The sequence below is a fragment of the Dioscorea cayenensis genome, chromosome 5 (assembly GCF_009730915.1).
Source record: "Dioscorea cayenensis subsp. rotundata cultivar TDr96_F1 chromosome 5, TDr96_F1_v2_PseudoChromosome.rev07_lg8_w22 25.fasta, whole genome shotgun sequence".
Taxonomy (NCBI): Eukaryota; Viridiplantae; Streptophyta; class Magnoliopsida; order Dioscoreales; family Dioscoreaceae; genus Dioscorea; species Dioscorea cayenensis.
The window spans coordinates 21827966-21845854 of record NC_052475.1 but is presented as its reverse complement, the minus strand read 5'-3'; the positions used below and the strand labels follow the sequence as shown (position 1 = coordinate 21845854).

The window sequence follows — 17889 nt, the reverse complement described above, 5'->3', positions numbered from 1 at the left end:
TTTTACCCAACCTACATTAATTCTATTTTAACATCTTCTTGACTTCTCTGTCATTTAATTATAAAGCTTAAATACTCTTCCCTCATTTATAATCTGCTTAGTATTTATCCTAATTAATTTAAAACTCTTACCTTGTAAAGTGTCTCTCACATTAATTAATTTCCCAACTTTAAATCTGTCATACTGTTTAACAATTTCATTCCTGCGCGCGCACACTGAAAGTGGGAGATACTTTCCAAGCATTCAGAAATCACACCATTATGCTCAGCAATCAGTTACCAAATATTTCAGCATTCTTTAAAAATCAGGATTAACAAAATTAATCTAATACTAAACTTTGACATGAAAAATTAAAGACGAAGACTGAGAAAACAAGAACACTGATACAAAACCAAGAGCAATTAAAACTATGTTCAGTCTCAGAAAACTATAAGTCTCTTCAGCCAACCAAATGAAGTTCAACAATAGATTATTTGTCTCAGAATTAAACATTCATTGAAACTAGTGAAGTTTTAAAACTTAGAAGAAGGATCAAAACAAAAATCATATGACATATTACAAGGAAGACAAAGATTAAAGAGTGAATAACAACATGAAATATATCATAAGAGAACAACTGAAGACAAAGGAAAGTGATCCAAGAAACTAAGTCCAGCCACATGTTTCACATAGATAACATCTTTTCTTGTTTTTTATTCACAAGGTATGATTTAATTTATAGAATCTTAAATGATTTGTGGCTAATAGAAATAGTTTCTGCCAAGAATATGAAAGCTTACAAAAGAAAAGGATGGCAGCATTAGATGGCAAGCATGTGTTGATGAAAATTTTAAAAATATATTATTGTAGTTGTTACTTCAATTAGTGATTTCAATTCTAATAATAATAATAATAATATTAAATTAAATTAAATTGTCCAACGTGACAAAGTGAAGTTAATGGTCAAGGTCGGAGTTTACATGGTAGAAGCTATGCTTGATGACTAGTTTGCCTATAACATGAGTTGTCTATTTATGATCAAGTGCCACGTAGGACTAGTTTCAAGTGATCATATTGAGATCTATATCCATCTCAAACTATATAAATTAATAAATAAATAAATAAACTCAATGTTTATTTGTTTGTTTTTAAGAAAGAAAAAATGAAGTTGAAATCATGCCAGCATGCAACATCCAACAAGTGCATGTATGATTTGGATCATGAATTTACCACTTTGAACAGCTCAAATGACTCTTTTCTATGTTCTAATTAAAATGTTTTTATAATATAACTAATTATTATGCATGTTATTTATATCATTGGGCTTTTGAGCCTGATCAAATGAGTATGAATTTGAATTTTTAAACTTTGAGTTAGCTCCATATATTATACGAGTAGGTCTAAAATTAGTTTCAAATATAGTGAAGTTGAACTCCTTTCAAATTTGTTTCGTTGCATGATATCCCTACAAAAATTAGTGAATAAGTATATAAAATACGGAAGAACCAATGGTCCATTAGTGTTGATTTCACTATTTAAGATTTAGTTTGTAAGACTTTTATTATTCTAATTTGAAATACAACAAACGTAATGATGCTAAAGGTCTTTAATTAAGAGAGCAGACTTGCAATTTAATCTCCCTGTGTCAATCACATGAAGAAGCATAGGCAGATTGTCATTGTTCTTGTGCACACGTCTATACTAGTATACTCACTTATGTTAATAATAATAATAATAATAAATGATAAGCCACAACTTTATTGAAAAGGATCTCTGTTGATGAAGTTGCTCAGGACCTATTTTTTGGCTTGAGATGTCAAAAAAAAACATCTCCAATTTTAAACATTGCAAAATTAAACCAAATGATAATAATAATAATAATAATAATAATAATAATAATAATAATATATTCACAATCAACTCTCTCTCATAGTTGAGGTGAGCAACTTATCCAATTTATAAATAAATAAATAAATAATCATAACAACAACAAGTAAAGAATATATTCACGATTTCTGTAATGCATTAAGACACAAGAAAGAGGTAATTTGACAACAAGAAGTTGTACAATAAAATTTTCTCCCATTGCAATTTCACTTTGCATTTCTTGCCCTTCATTCTTTCTATTTTACAACATCAACCACCCCAAATTCTTGGGTTGAAACTAACAACTGCAAAACCCACTAGTAACAACCCACCAGCATCATCAGAAGAAATGCTTCATATTCAACTCATCCCCAAACAATTACCCACAAAAAGGAAAAATAAAAAAAGGAAATGCCCCTAAATGAGAATGGTGAAAAGAAAATAACAAAAAAAAACACAAAAAAAAAAAGGAGATAACCACTTGAAGCAAGCTATGCAACTGCCTGTAAAACAGGTTCCCGCCATCAGAAACCTCAGCATCTCAAACCCATTCATCGGAGTACACTGCTCATGGGGAGATAAAAGAGAGGTTCTCAGTCTTTTTTCCTTTTACCTTTTTGTAGCTCAGATTGGCATAGATGTGAGGTTTTTCCAGAAATGATTTCAGCAACAAAATATCCATGGCGATTTTTTGAAAGTTCAGTAACCCTCGAATTTCAGTCACTAGTTCCATCACTACTTCAGCTGGGTTAATTGATTAGATGTAATGCCATTAATCAACTTTGTCTCAACAGGCTGGAGAAAACCAAAACAAGATAGCATTGTATTAGAAAGCCGAATTTCAGATCAACAGACATAAAGCGTAACCATAGCTTGACAGATTAGATTGGTAGGAAGGCAAAGGTTTTGCATGTGTGATCTTCTCATAAAACTCAAACAAATATATATATATATATATATATATACGTATAAAAACCTAGCATGGCGGTATATCTAGATTTGTGCAACTGCAGAGTGCAAAGTGAAGCAGAGAGCAAAGAATTAATACTGGTAAATTACCAATGAACGATTCACATTGGTTGTTGGTTGCCTGATCTTCTTGTCTTGCATTACTTTCTGCCGATTTTCATAGAAATCAAAGTCATCTAATATTGAGGTTTTGGAACAATAATTCTTAAAAATATTCAACATCTCAGTGCCCTGCGTAAATTTCACCTGGCATACATATAAAATAAATGTTAGTGACAAAAAAATAAATAAATATATATATATATATATACATAAATTCTTCCTTCCATCAGTAGACAATACAGTAGTAGGTCATCCAGAGATATGAAACACTGCTAAAAACATAGGAGGGCTTAGAAATCCACACAAAAACACAATCAACAAACACAGAAATAAGCACCTAAATTAATGACAGAGCATTAGAAGAATCTGCACAGATGTTAAGTTTTAAATTTTAATGTCCTGTGAATATGTAAATGAGTCCAGATAATGCACTATATGTAACATTTCCTGTGTCTTTCCGAACAAAGATACTCCACATTCCAAGTTAATCAACTTTCGTTACTGCAAACAGAATTATTATCTAAAAATCTCACAGCCTAGAGCATATTCAAACTTCAAAGTTTATATTCTCCTAAAAGAATCGGGAATCCATTATACTTACTTCTTGAGTATCACGGCTATTAGTAACAGGTTTATCCTCATTGTTCTCTAATATAATATGCCGCAAATGTGGATTTGGGATGTCTTTTATGATGTGCCACTTCACTGGAAAAAATCCATTCCACTTATCTTGTTGCCAAAAGTCCATGTTCTTGCTGTAATCAACTTGACCAATCATTTCAGCTACACCACAGAACTGACCACTTGCATTAACCTGAGAAGATAAAGAGTGATTAAGAAAAGAAAGCTCATATTTAGTGATAAAAAACACAGAGTCAAGTTTATGCATAGTAAAATCAGTTACTGTGTAGTGAGTGATACATCCCTCCCGGGACAAAGCCAAGGATTAACCCACACTGGACAAAGAGATAGGGTGGGCAGAGCACAATACTTGAAAACAAAATTGCACTCCAGCAACAAGAAAAGACAAATAGTTCTGCTAAGAGAAGCCTAAGCAGACTGCAGCGACGAATATCAGCTGCATACAGTAACAGTCTATTCTAGCTTGTGCTTGTAAGTTGTAATGTGAATAAATCTATTGCAAAGATACTTAGTACTCAATGTGCAATGAAACAAATAAAGCAACTTACAGAAAAAAAGAGGAAAACAGGGCACTTGGTTCCCTTCTGCACCATTTTCTCCAGTGCAGATTGGTAAGCATTGTCTAGTCTCTTATTACCATTTGGAGTGCTTGCCCAGACATTGTATTTGATGCTTTTGTGAATATCATCCTCACTATATGACTTAATGACAAAGAATAAAGCATGGTCATAGTTAGTAGCAAAATCTGGAAGGTTGTATTCATCCATAACAACAGGAAATGAAGCATTTATTTTTTCATTTCCCTCAGAAGCCAATGGTGGTGCAACTTGATCAGTATCAGAGCTCAAGATACTCCTTATGCCATTTGTTCTTGGACCACGATTCTGTTCATTTAGCATGTCAAGGTCACCAGTTGTGTTAACTCTGGTTTTTGCTTTGGATTTTTCAGTCCCAACCAAACTCCGTCCAGTTTCCTTAGCATGCAACAGGCCACCTTTTCCATGGTTTGAAAAAGAGGAGAACTTGTTCACAGGAAGAAAGCTTTGGGATAGAACAGAAGCAGCCTAAGGAGCCAGTGATGAAAAAAAGATTATACATCAAACGTGCCATCATGGTTATTTAGATAATCAATATCAAATTTTCACATTAACCTTGCTTAATACAAATAAATAAATCAATACCTTATTTACAGGCTTGAGAGATTGATTATGAACAGCAGGAAGCGGTAAAACTCCCCATGCTTGTGGAGATCCCTTTATAGTTGCATTTGTTGACTTCGAAGAGATTGAAGGTTTTGCAGGAGTGAATGTATGAGTTTGGGAAGGCAAATTCAGTATGGGAGCAGAGATTGCTGGATCTAATCCAAATCCAGCCCCAGAAAATCCATCAGTCAATAGAGATGGATTCCAGTATGCAGGAACCAGTTCAGCCCCATATGCAACTGAATGAGGAAAATATTCTGGAGAAGATGCCTGAGGGAAAACTGGAGTTGGATAATATGGCTGTTGACTAATATATTGTCCATCCACACTAATCATAGCTCCAGGCACCAAAGGATAGGGAACATAGCCAGGTTGTGCCCCAGGAATAAAATAAGCAATAGAACCATTATCTGTTGCAATAGCCTGAAATAGAACATAAAAGCAAAGATGAGTGTTAATACAACCAAATCAAAATTCATATACATCCCATGAACTCCAGTAGATATATTTTGAAGTATTTAGTTTTGTAGGATCAGAATGTGATAGTTAAAGCCATGGCTGAGGAATCAAGCCCCTCTCCCATTGAGAAACTACTGTTGTTCAGAACCGCCATCTATCCAAGTCAAAGTCATGTATAAAGAAGTAGCCATATTATCCAATACCATCTTGAAATAAAATCAAACTTAATATGTGGAGTATCAAAAACATAAAATGTAATCTAACTTAAATAAACTGCCAATCATCAAGCAGAAAAATTGACCATCGTATAGTTGAGTTGGGTAATAAGGCCTCATACAAGGAAATATATACACCAAACGAACAAGTAGAAGCTTGCATTGAGGAATATCACAAAATGCACCAAATCTTGGATGTAACAGGACAAATCATTTTATCTAACTTTACAAGAGATTATAGACCGAGCAACTTACCTGAAGAGGAACTTCAAAACCTTGACTCCCAAAAGTGTAACTTTGATTATCCCATTCTCGAAATGAATAACCTGTAATCATTCTTATCATTAGATCTGAAAGCATAATAACTAAAGCTTGCCTCACTAGTTGCAAAAATTACAAAACCTGGATAATAGTAGCCATAATAGTCATTCATTGGATATAAGGTGTTCTGCCCAGCCATGACAGCCTCTTGATCAAATTCGCTTTTTTTCAAACTGTTTGTGACATCTCCTAAAGAGATACCTGATGCTGCATCAGATGGATTTCCATCTTTTGGACCATGCTACCCAAAAAGCATAAATAGTAAAATTGTGGAGGGAACCAAATTTTCAATAAAACTTATAGACAGATATTAGCAAGCAGAGATGCAACCACAGTTAAAAAAACATGAATCTAGAAATCAAAATCATGCTAGAGGCAAGAAATTTCATGTACCAAATTGGAATCGCTGGCTTTAGGAGTTGATTCTATTTTCAGATTCTTCATCGCAGCTTCCAAAGCTGAAGTGCACAAAAGTTAAGCCATCCAGTGCAAAAACTAATAGAAGATCTTTCAAGTTATGCATAAGTACTAATCAACATATAACTAACTATAACATTGCTCATATATCAAGTAATCACTACATATCCTTTTCACAAAAATTACAATGTAAAGCAAGAAGTCACCAAATGTAAATCAGAAAATTTTGAAAGCAAATCCAATATCCATATAAGATTGCAGATCAACTAAAATTGGCCAAATTGAACTTAATTAAAATCAATGGGACACAGAAAACAAGGGAAAGCAAACATTCTCTATGATCCACAGAAAAACAGAAGCCTAAACAATTTATAGAAATGAATAAGTACCTTGTCAATGAATCATAAAAGTTTAAAGATCAAGAATCGATTAACCAAAACCAAAAACAATGGAATAATGAGAACTACCCGTTTAGCGGCCTTTCACAAATCACATAAATATCATACAAAAACAAAGTCCTCTGACCAAAATGGCAACTTTAAAAAGCAATTAGAGATATGACACAAAACCCTCGACTTCTTGCCAAGACACTTTCATCAACCTAAAGATCCATCCAATCCATCTTCAAGAAATACAAGTGCTCAAAATCATTGCAGAATTCTGTAAAGTCGTATAAAATCACATCAACATGTGTATACATTATATACATCTCCATCGATGACAAACATTTCTATCAAACTAAAGATCCCATCAACATCATAAAACTGAATAAAACCTCAAAAGCTAATAAATTCTATCAATCGACAAAAATCTAAGCAATTGTACTAACTCCATCAAACGATCAAACAACACTTCTAAGCACCAAATCAAGGACAAAATACAGAATCAAAAACTAAGATCTACAATCCAAAACCCATTCAAACTCCAAATCACGGCCAGATTAATCAACAAATTGCCCAAATTCCACTCCTACACCAACTCCAAAACAAAGAACAACCATCAAAAGATTCAAAACTCAATTTCCTTTCATTCCGATGCTCAAACCTCCATCCAATGCCCCAAAAAACCAACAAAGCAACGCAAAAACAACCAAAAAAGGGAAAAAAAATCCGCCAAAAAAAAAAAGTAAATGAACAAAAAGGATACGAATTTCAGCAGCCATGACAATTCGCACCAAGCACGCTAAACCCTAGCGAGATAGGAACGTTTCCGATGCTCGCCGGCGACGGGGAAACACGAATCTCGGCGAACGGGGACCGGATTCCGACGATGAAGGGGAGACGAGAGAAGGGAATCAGTGGTTGGTGGGAAATGAGAATGAAAACGGGGGTTTTGTTTTCGAATTTAAAAGTCAATAGATAGAGAAAAGTAACGGCTGAGAAATCGCCACGTCATCAGAAAAGAAGAATCCTACGGTTCTATTCTCTTGGCCGTCCAAAACAGCGTCTTTGATGTCCGTTCCGACGAGGATGATTATTCATACTACAGAGACCGCACCAACAGGTCATCTAAAAATAATAATAATATATTAAAAGGTCTTTTTCGCAAATATGACCTTTCTGGAAAAAAAAAATTTCAAAATTAAAGTCAAATACCAATAAAAAAATAAGAATTTTATAATACATGATTTATATATACAAGCTATTAGTTTATTGACATCAGATCCTTTGATGTAAAGATTATAAAAAAATTTAAATATAAAATCGTGTAAAATTTATACACATCTCTGACACGTAGTTTATCTACATTTGATATATATATATATATATATATATATATATATATTTATGCATGATTTATAAGGTGATTTATTTTTTTTTTTTAATATATATTATATATTGCCTTCTTTTATATCTTCTCTTTATGAATTTTTAAAAATTATTAATAAACCAATGAAAAGAAAAGAGAGTTTTAGGGAGAGTTTTTTTTTAAATATAAAACTTTGGAGGGGTATTTGTAGAAGTCTAATATTTAAATGCAATGAAAAACATGACAATGACTTCTATTAAAAAATTATGAAAAAATAATTTCCATTAAAAATGGATAATGATAATTCTCACAGATGCCCTTTTTTATTTACTTAAAAAAGTAATGGGAAACCACTTCCTTACGTCTCTCTCTGTTAATAAAGAAATAATTTAATAAAATATTGAAAAAATTAATTATTAAATTTAAAATTGAATGTGTATATACTATATACTGTGCAATTTAAGAAACCACTTCCTTTTTTAATAATTTACAAGTGATATTTTCATGGGTCAATTCAAAAGTAAGTTATTTTGATCTAAATTAGAAAAAAAAAATAATTATGAATTGTTTTTGTGCTTAGTAGAAGTGTAAATATACCTATGTAATTTTTAAAAAAACAATAATTTTTTTATATCTTTGATTCAAATTTTTCTTGGGCAATGTTACTGAGAACCATTATAGGGGTTAGATCTCTAACCGGCATGAATTTTTTACATCTATAAAAGTTTAAAATTTGAATCACTAGATTAACCGCCTCTAAGCTTCTTCCACCTAAACAAACCTTTGTTAGTAGTATTTTGAATTTTTATTTTTCTTAAAAATTTATTAATTACATTGATGTAAATATCATATAAATTTCCACAAATTATCTACAAATTATTTAGACGTTGTTTATCCAAACAAAACATCTAAATTCAACCAAATATATTAAACAAAAATGAAGCCATCATACAATAGTTCATTAACAAGACAAGGACCAAAAAGCCATGGAAATATCTTTAAACAAAAAAAACCAAAAGATAGCAATAATTCAATCCATATAATTCTTGCTTTTTAGAAAGAACATTGAATGCAATTAAAATGTCTTCTAGCAAGGAGACTTATATCGCCTAAATTTTATCATCATAATTTTCATTTATTAAATGATTTAATCTACAAATTGATGAAGAAAATGTTCCTTTTCAAAGTAGCTTTCTAAAGACTTTGTTGTGAAGCTTTGGGGCACCGTTTAGAATTTTATTATTATTATTATTATTATTATTATTTTGTTAGATTACTTAATCTTGAAGTTTCATGGAACAAGTCAGATCCCACATTTCAATTTGGAGTTTTCCGAAAAGAGGAGAAAGTAGGAAGATGCTTTGTGGGAACCATGTCATATTTATGATTCAATTTCCTTCTTTTTATTTATTTGTTTCTTCTTTGTTTGGATGTGAAAGGAAATTTACAATGAAAGTGGTTTTTATTTATTTTGTTTATTAATTAATAAGTTAAATCATCTGAAAATTGATAAATAAATTGGATACTTGGGTTTATGTAATTTTCATTGATTGATTTAAACATAAGTCAATGGATGGATTATAAAATATTAAGGGAAAGCCATGAATAATTCATGGAGAAATTATTATAATTGCCATCATTATAATTATTATAATTATTATTAGAAATGGAAAATATGATTTTTGTCTCTGTCCATGGTGAAATAAGATATATTGGTGTTTATTTTAAAATAATAGTTTATGAGTTATTTGTTTAGATAAGGCAACCATAGCCTACGTCTTACAGAGTTTAGGGAAAGTTTCAAGCAAGATCACAAGAAAGACTTGTTTAATTAAATTTTATTAATAATAAAATTTGCAAAAAAAAAAATAATCATAAAATAACACAAAAACACAATGCAATTGGGGCGAAACTTCTTTTTAAATTTCTCTATACACTTCAAGATCACAAATTTTGTATTTTTTTCTCATAATTTTAAAGACGAAATATCTTAAATAGCAAATTTAGGAGTTTTTAAAAACTTCTCATATCTTAATACCATCAAAGATCAAATCAATATAAGGTTTTTGCATTTATGTCTAATATATGAGTTATTTGTTTGGATAGACAAATCAAATATCAATTTTTTTATTCAAAAGTTTTGTTTTAGACATATGATAAAATCAAATTCTATTTTAGTTAAATCTTTTCTAAAATAATCTCCTTTTTAATTAAAACTAGAAATCAAAACAAAGCATTGTTTGGTTGGGGCTCTCAATCAAGGTAGATTTTGCTTAATTGGGATATGAAAAAGTCAAACGTCATTGTTTGATCGGAGCAAACATTCACTTTTAATTATTATTCATATTCAGATTCAAACTTTGCTTTTAGTCAAGCCATAGGATCATAGTATTATAGCATGTTTGTGGAGAAATTAGAGACACGTAATCAAGCCAGATTTTTTATTTTTAATTTTTTTAAAAATAAAAATAAAAAATTCTTTACCAATCAATAACTAAATAATTGAATAATTAATCATTTAAAAGACAAATATCAATTTGACGGGTCACAACTAGCTGGTTATAGGAAACCTCTTTTGCGAAAAATTAATAATATTATAATAATGAAATTTCAGAAATATTTTTATTTTATTTTAATTAGCATTAATAAACAAAAATTTAAATTTAAATCATGAAATTTAACCCATAAAAATTGTTCATATTAAATTCCAAAGTAAGAATATATTTTTATATTTTCTTATGTTAGATTTAAAACAATTTCTCTATTCCTCCCTTGATATCAACCAAAATTTGCATTTAATTTTTTCTTTATAAATACTGACAAGCTATAAAACCATAACTGTGGCTCTGAGTCATACCTTCAACCTCCCACTTTGAAAAAAAATTATTATAAAGATACTACATCATAAAATATAGAATTAATTAAACCGAATACATAAAAAATATATATTTATAACTGAATAGAATGAAATATATATGAGAGTCAATATTTTACCAATGTCCATAAATAAGAATTCTACTAATGGCCATTTCACAATAGTTAGATTTAAATCCAATTACTACAAATCATCAATTTCACAATAGTTTTATTCTCATTGCAACAATACCTCCATGCAAATTTTTTTAAAACCAACACCAACCTAATACAACCCTCATACAACTCTCACCCATTGTTTCATAATATTGTTGACCATCCTCTCTCTGCACTGATCTCAATTTTTTCTTTTCTCTCTCATACTTTTCATTCTTAACAGACGCACTATAACTTCCGTACATAATATATTCACAACAAATACATATCTCAAAAATGAGATAAAAAAATATTATTATTTTTTTACAAAAACAACAAGGGTTGCCTTATAAAAGATTGCAAAAGGGCATACAAGTATGATAGTACATCAATTATTGTAGTTTATGGCTTACTAACCCCTAGAGATTTACCATGTGAGTTAGACTAACTTGTCGGCCAATAATGGTCTGCTCTATGCGTTTAAAATTATATATCAATAATCATGATCTTACAATGATAAATTTCTTTGGCTTACAACTCTGAAAGCTAGAGCGGAGAATATGCATCGCAGTCTTAGTGGAAAATGGAGCCTAGGCATGATAAATTTTTTAAATTTTTTTTTATTAAATAATAAATTACATAATAAAATAAAAGGTATAAATCATTATTAATAATTAAAATAAAATAAAATATTGATAAAAAATCTAGAGATTTAGAGATAATAATATATAATAGTAAATAAAAATTTTAAATATAATTTTTTTAAAAAAAGACAAGAATTGCGAGGCCTATTATAAGATCAAATTTATTGCATATTGATTTTATCATATATTAATTATTATTGTTTAAATATTTAAAATTATAATTATGTGCATATGGTACCAATAGATGGAAATTTTACCTATAATTCTATTAAAAAAAAGAATTATAAGGCCCTAGAAAATTATGGAACCCTATTGTGAGATTAAAAATTTATTGTATAGTAATATTATTATAAATTAAATTTTATAGTGTAGTGAACACTTAAAATTTCAAAATTATAATTATGAGATAAGATAATAAATAAATAAATAAATAATTTATATATAATTTAAAAAATAAATTGTGGCATCTTAGAAGATTCCAGACCCTAATCAAAATTTAGTGGATATTGATATATCATAAATTAAGTTTTATAGTTTGAAAAATTTTTAAATTTTTAAAATTATAATTACATGGATAAAACAATAAATAAAAATCTTAAATATAATTTTAAAAAATTATTAGCCATGTGAAAATTACTGGGCCATAAGCATAGGCCTTGGTTGTCTATGCTTAGGGGCGGATTTGAAATATAGCTACTATCTCACAGGAAACTCAGTAAATAGTATATGAACAATATTACTATAGAATTTGCACAGTATTGCACAACATTACCGCTCAAAAGATTCAACTTTTGATACACAGCTAAGTACAACACAAGTAATACAGAACAAAACAAGTAGTTGTAGTACAACACAACTATTTGTCTTGTACCATGTTTGATATTTTATGGATAGACAAAAATATTATAAAATTACTTCTAATACCTTTTGTACTGTTTGTTTTACAATAAACAACTTCACAACAAGCTCTCGTTTTCAATATTTTAATTAATTTTTTTTATAATTAATCAACTTAGTAAATTAGAATTATATATATATTTTTTAAATTTTCAAAATATATTCAAAATTAATTTCTTGTTAAAAAATACATGATAAATTCGGTTATGTTTAATATATCTATGAAAATTATATCTATGATTCAAGAATATAAGATATAAAGAGATTTATATATTTTTTTTGTACTATTTAAATTTGTAATTTTTGGATAGAAATTTTTTAAAAAATTATGTTAATTTTTATGATTTAAAATTTTAATTTTAAGATATCGATCTTACATTAAAAAAATTGTATATTATTTAAATTGAAATGAAAACATAAATAGCATTGGGAAAACTATAAAATATAGTGATATAACTCTAAATCTATCATAAATATAATTAAATCCCTTGTTTATTAAATTATTGAATGAAAATAGATAAAAAAATCTTATAATCTCAACATGTGCTTTTTTCAGCGTGAATTTTTAATCGATACCGCTAGAATCCTTGGAACCCCTAAAATTTGAAAAAGGCCCTAAAATTTGAGAGAGATGAGAGAGAAAAAAATAGAAAGAAAGAAAAAGAGGAGGAAGGGAAAGGGAGAGGGAGAGGAAGTGGGAGAAGCGGACTATGAAGATGAGAAAAGGCATCGGAAGGGGGTTGGGGAGAAGAGAAAGAGGTGCAAGGTCGGGGACTTGATGAGCATGATTGTAATTTTTATTCTTTATTAAGGATAATTTAGGCTTTATCTGTGCTGTACCATGATAAAATTTTTGTATTAAGATTTTAGTGGTACAAAAATTTTAACTACTTGTGTTGTACTCTCTGACATCCTCTTCTGATGTACTTTCAACTTTTTAAAAACCAAACAAAAAACAAGAGAAGTTATGACGTACTGTACCTCAAAATTCTGTGTATCAAACTGACCCAAGAAAATAAACCATTTAGTAGTTATCTCAATTTCTAAATTTATATGAATAGTTAATTGGAAAAACAATTCTTTGGTATTTTTGTTATCACCATTCATCAACTTGTGATAAAGGATACGACCCATTGCCAAATCGAGAGACACGTGGCGAGATCTCGACAAAAAACCCTCGTCATCTTAGGCCACTTGTCACCCTCTCCTTTCCCCATTCTCGCCCCTCTCCTTCTCCCTTATTTACACTGTTGCCCTTTTACGTGCTTACATGCCTCCTTCAGGGGTTTGGATCCGATAGGGAACTCTTCTAAGCTCTAACACACTAAAATAATTGAATTTTATAATTTTAAAAATTCCAAATTAAATAAATAAAATTACCCACTAAACAACATCCAACAAAAGCTTTATCAAGATTCAAGTTGCATGCTAAATAGGTTACATCCGGTTTGGAGACCTAATCCGATAAGAAAGGGTGTCATTGTAATTACACAACCAAAATAGGGTGGTTTAGCTAGCATGTCTTATAAATCCAGAATAACCCAAAAATCATCTCTCCATTCTCATTTCATCTCTAGAAGTCATCTTCATCATCCTCAAAGAGTCATGTGTGTATCTCTCTATCTCTCTTCCTACCACTTCCTTCTGAGTATCAAGTCCATTTATAATATTTATAGACTTTTCTTGTTTTGCAGATATATATATATATATTAATTATCATGGGATACTGGAAAGATAAGTTGTTACCAAAGATCAAGAAGGTGTTTGGTTCAAAGAGGGAAAGCAAAGAAGCTAAAAAAAGAGAAGTAGAAGGTCCTGGTGCAGTGGAGAGTAGTAGTAAGGAGGTGAGTTTAGAAATTGAAACTAAGGTGAAGAAAGAGGAGGTGGAGGAGGAGAAGATGGTGGTTGCACCTGAGTCTAAACCAGTTAAACCAGTTGAGTATGTTTGATGGGGTTTTTATTTAGGTGTATGTAGAGTTGTAACAAGGATGCTTCCTTGTATTTGTTTGCTTGATTTTTGTTATTCTTAATTTGGTATTTGTTTCTCTTAATTATCTAGTGTTTTGGCTCCCTTTGGCTGTAAGGTAAATCTTTGTTGGGTGTGTATTGTTTTGCTTATGTTTTTATATAATCTATGATGTGTTTCTATTAGATTTTTTTTTTAAATTTATTTATTATCATTTTAAAGAGAGGAGGGGCCAACCACCTCGTAACCTATATATTGGCTTTGAGTTTTCTGTGTAGTATATTTATGTGTCCATTAAGAAGTGGGTTTAAAACTTTAAATGACCTTGTGATTTATATATTTGCATAAGACTTTTGTGTAGTATGTTATATTCATGTTTTCTTGAGGAGTGGGTTTAAACGGTTAAACCTCACCTTGTGCATGATAAAGACACGTGTATTATACGAGTACCTTTGCATCTGTGCACTCCTAACAAGGCTTGTTAAGCAATAAATAAATAAATAAATAAAGGAAGGGATAATAGGTAGAGAGGAGTGTGCCATCCAGTTTTCTTTCATATATGGTGTTAGAGTGTTTGATATGTTGGAGAGCATGAAAGGCAAAGGCCCTCTCATTCCAACATAATCAAATGAGCAAATAGTAATTATGCAAAAATAAAAGAAGTAACAAAAATGATTACACAAGCATTCACACATAAAATTTAAAATGAAAATTGCATTACTTTGTAATTTTGCATCACAAACCTACAATTATGATCATATTTTATCAATTAACAAAAAAAAAATACCAGCCTTAGTTGTATGATAATTATACATGAATAGCACACATCAATAGATTTTTCATACATTAAATTTAATAGAATTGAATTAGTGCCCCCTTATTAATTTCCTGCTAAAGGTAACACAAAACTACTACAAAGGTGAAAAATTTTTCCAAGTAGAACATGGATAATATTAATTGATAACAAATTAACTTCTTGGCTGTCAATTTTTCTTGCAATTTTATTTAGCATGACAAAGTAGAGGTGTTGTTGGACATTTGTCATGTGGGTACCTTAACGGCCTTTGCGACCCACGCTTGGTGTCAACGTGCATGAATCATTTGGTTCCTTGTCATTCAAAGCAAGTATCCTTCATTGTGTAAAAACCACAAACATGTGCCTGGGGAAGGACGAATAAAAATCAAAGCACCACCATACCTCTTAATTTATTAGCAACTCTTAATCAAAGCACATTAGCACGATAAAAAAAATATACTCCATGTAGCATGCAATGTACATAAACTAATACTGTAGAGATCAAGAAGAATTTATCTAATGCAAACTACTACCGTAGAAATCAAACATATAAATTCAGTAAGCATATAAAATTAGCAATAATAAGAAATAATAGTTAGAAAAATTTTCAGCTTGGGGAAGGCGTACGTAAGCACTGCCCTAACGCTGAATTGGTCTCTCCTCATGCAGGATTTTTTGGTCTCACTTTAAGCGCATGATACACTAACCTGAGGGATGGATCGACTCCTTGCCTAGCATGTTTCGGTGATGAGGTTTCCAAGTGCAATGTCCCACAAGATTCAAGCGAAGATAGATGAAAAGGATGATGAGGACACCAAAGTTTGTATGCAATATCACACGATGTCACAGCTTGAAGAAATAAAAATGAAGGTTGAACATGGAGAAGTGACTGCCTGGCCAAGCTTCTCACAAGCTTATATAAGAGCCTAATAGGCGGATATAATTATAAGTACGACCAACAACAATGACAAATGCAAAAAGGATTCTCAGAAGATAATCAATCTAAAAGGAAATGATCAAAAGAAAAAAATGAAAAAATGAGCAGCCTGAACCTTGGGTTTCCACTCAATCAAGCTAAGGTGTCTTTAATGACTTGAAACTTAACCTTTCATTAGAGTTTCCAACTGATATAGACATTAGTGAAAAGAGTTCTTAAACTACAACTCCTTGAATGAGAATTCTCGTGATTGCACTTGGATAAACAGGGTTGGCGCTTTATTGGCCATGCACTTGATATCATTTCATGGAGATTATTAGAGAGTTAGCCCTGTTGACTTTTATAGTTGTGGCCTGACAGCTATCTCCACGTCGGTGAGATCTCCGGAGATATTTGTAGTGTAATATCTCGCTTAACCGACCTTTGATCTCATTAAAAGCTATGCTTAACCTTTACACCACTACATGAGAGCATTCGTCATAGAAATGGGGTAATATTGTACATATCTCAAATATGTATAAGGTGCTTTCCCAGTCAACCAATCAATAGCTTCCCCATGAACTTCTATCCTGCTATCTCCATTCAAAGAAGTATGGTCACTATTGTTATTGACCTTTATGGGCTTAGCCCTATTCCCCTCGACGCCTCGACTATTATTTGCCTCGATAAGCTTTTAGTCAGGTAATTTGCTAGATTTAGCTCTGGCTTTATGTAATCAATACTCATAATGTTAGCTTCAGATGTCTCCATACTGACTTGTGGAGGACCCACATATGCTTGTTCATTTTATTGTTAGTATTTTCACGCTCGCACAATTCAATAGGAGAATTAGAATCACAATGTATAGAAATATGAGGCATAGGAGAAGACATAACAAGAATCTCAGAAAGTAAATTTATAATTTACTCAGCCTTTGTATATGTAGAAAGCGCAATCAATTCAGCTTCCATGGTGCTACTAGCATTGAGCTTTTGCTTAGCAGATTTCCATTGAAAACTCCTCCATCAAGTAAGAATACTTAGCCTGAGGTTGATTAAAGATCTACTGAGTCAGATATCAAGTTGGCATATGTATATTCCTCTACCACACTAGGGAATCCAGAATACCTCAGTCCAAAAGACATAGAGAATTTAGGAATCTGAGAACCCTCTTAAGAGTAAACCAGTGTTCTTGATTTGGGTTACTAGTATATCTATTCAGTCTAGATACAAAATACACAATGTCAGGTCTAGTTCTATTCGACAGATACATCAGGGATCATATGATTTGAGTATAGAGATCCTGATTCACACCTTTATTCTTCTTAAGCTATACACTGCGATCAAAAGGTGCAACAATAGATTTACAATCCAGATATCCATAATTCTCCAACATTTTGTCAGTGTAATGAGATTGGGATATAGTGATGCCATATACTGATCTCATAAGCTTGATTTGTAGAATAACATTAGCTTCTCCTAGATCTTTCATATCAAACTTACTGCTCAAAAAGTTGTTGACATCACAGACAAGATCAAGATCAGAAGCAAAGATAAGCAAATCATCAACATACAAGCACACAATAACACATTTGTCATCTACTAATTTATTGTAAATACACCTGTCATAGTTGTTTACAACAAATCCATAAGAGATGATTGTAGAGTCAAACTTGGCATGCCACTGCTTAGGGGCTTACTTCAGTCCATAAAGAGATTTTACAAGTTTGAAAACCTTGTG

At 31.0% G+C, this 17889-nt stretch overlaps 1 protein-coding gene and 1 long non-coding RNA gene across 2 annotated transcripts; one reads left to right on the top strand and one right to left on the bottom strand.

Moving 5' to 3' along the window:
• Positions 1–2491: 2491 nt before the first annotated feature.
• LOC120261431 (YTH domain-containing protein ECT4-like) lies at positions 2492–7563 on the bottom strand. Its single transcript, XM_039269318.1, has 9 exons — positions 7319–7563; positions 6149–6213; positions 5837–5996; positions 5690–5760; positions 4740–5183; positions 4107–4622; positions 3518–3730; positions 2905–3060; positions 2492–2640 (listed from the first exon to the last, which is right to left on the bottom strand). Exons 1-9 carry the CDS (start codon positions 7332–7334, stop codon positions 2581–2583), a joined length of 1701 nt encoding a protein of 566 aa, XP_039125252.1. The 5' UTR covers positions 7335–7563; the 3' UTR covers positions 2492–2580.
• Positions 7564–14042: 6479 nt separating this feature from the next.
• On the top strand, positions 14043–14522 carry LOC120262511. The gene is made up of 2 exons (XR_005536788.1): positions 14043–14078; positions 14166–14522. It is a non-coding gene; the product is annotated as an uncharacterized LOC120262511 (long non-coding RNA).
• The last annotated feature ends 3367 nt before the right edge of the window (positions 14523–17889 follow it).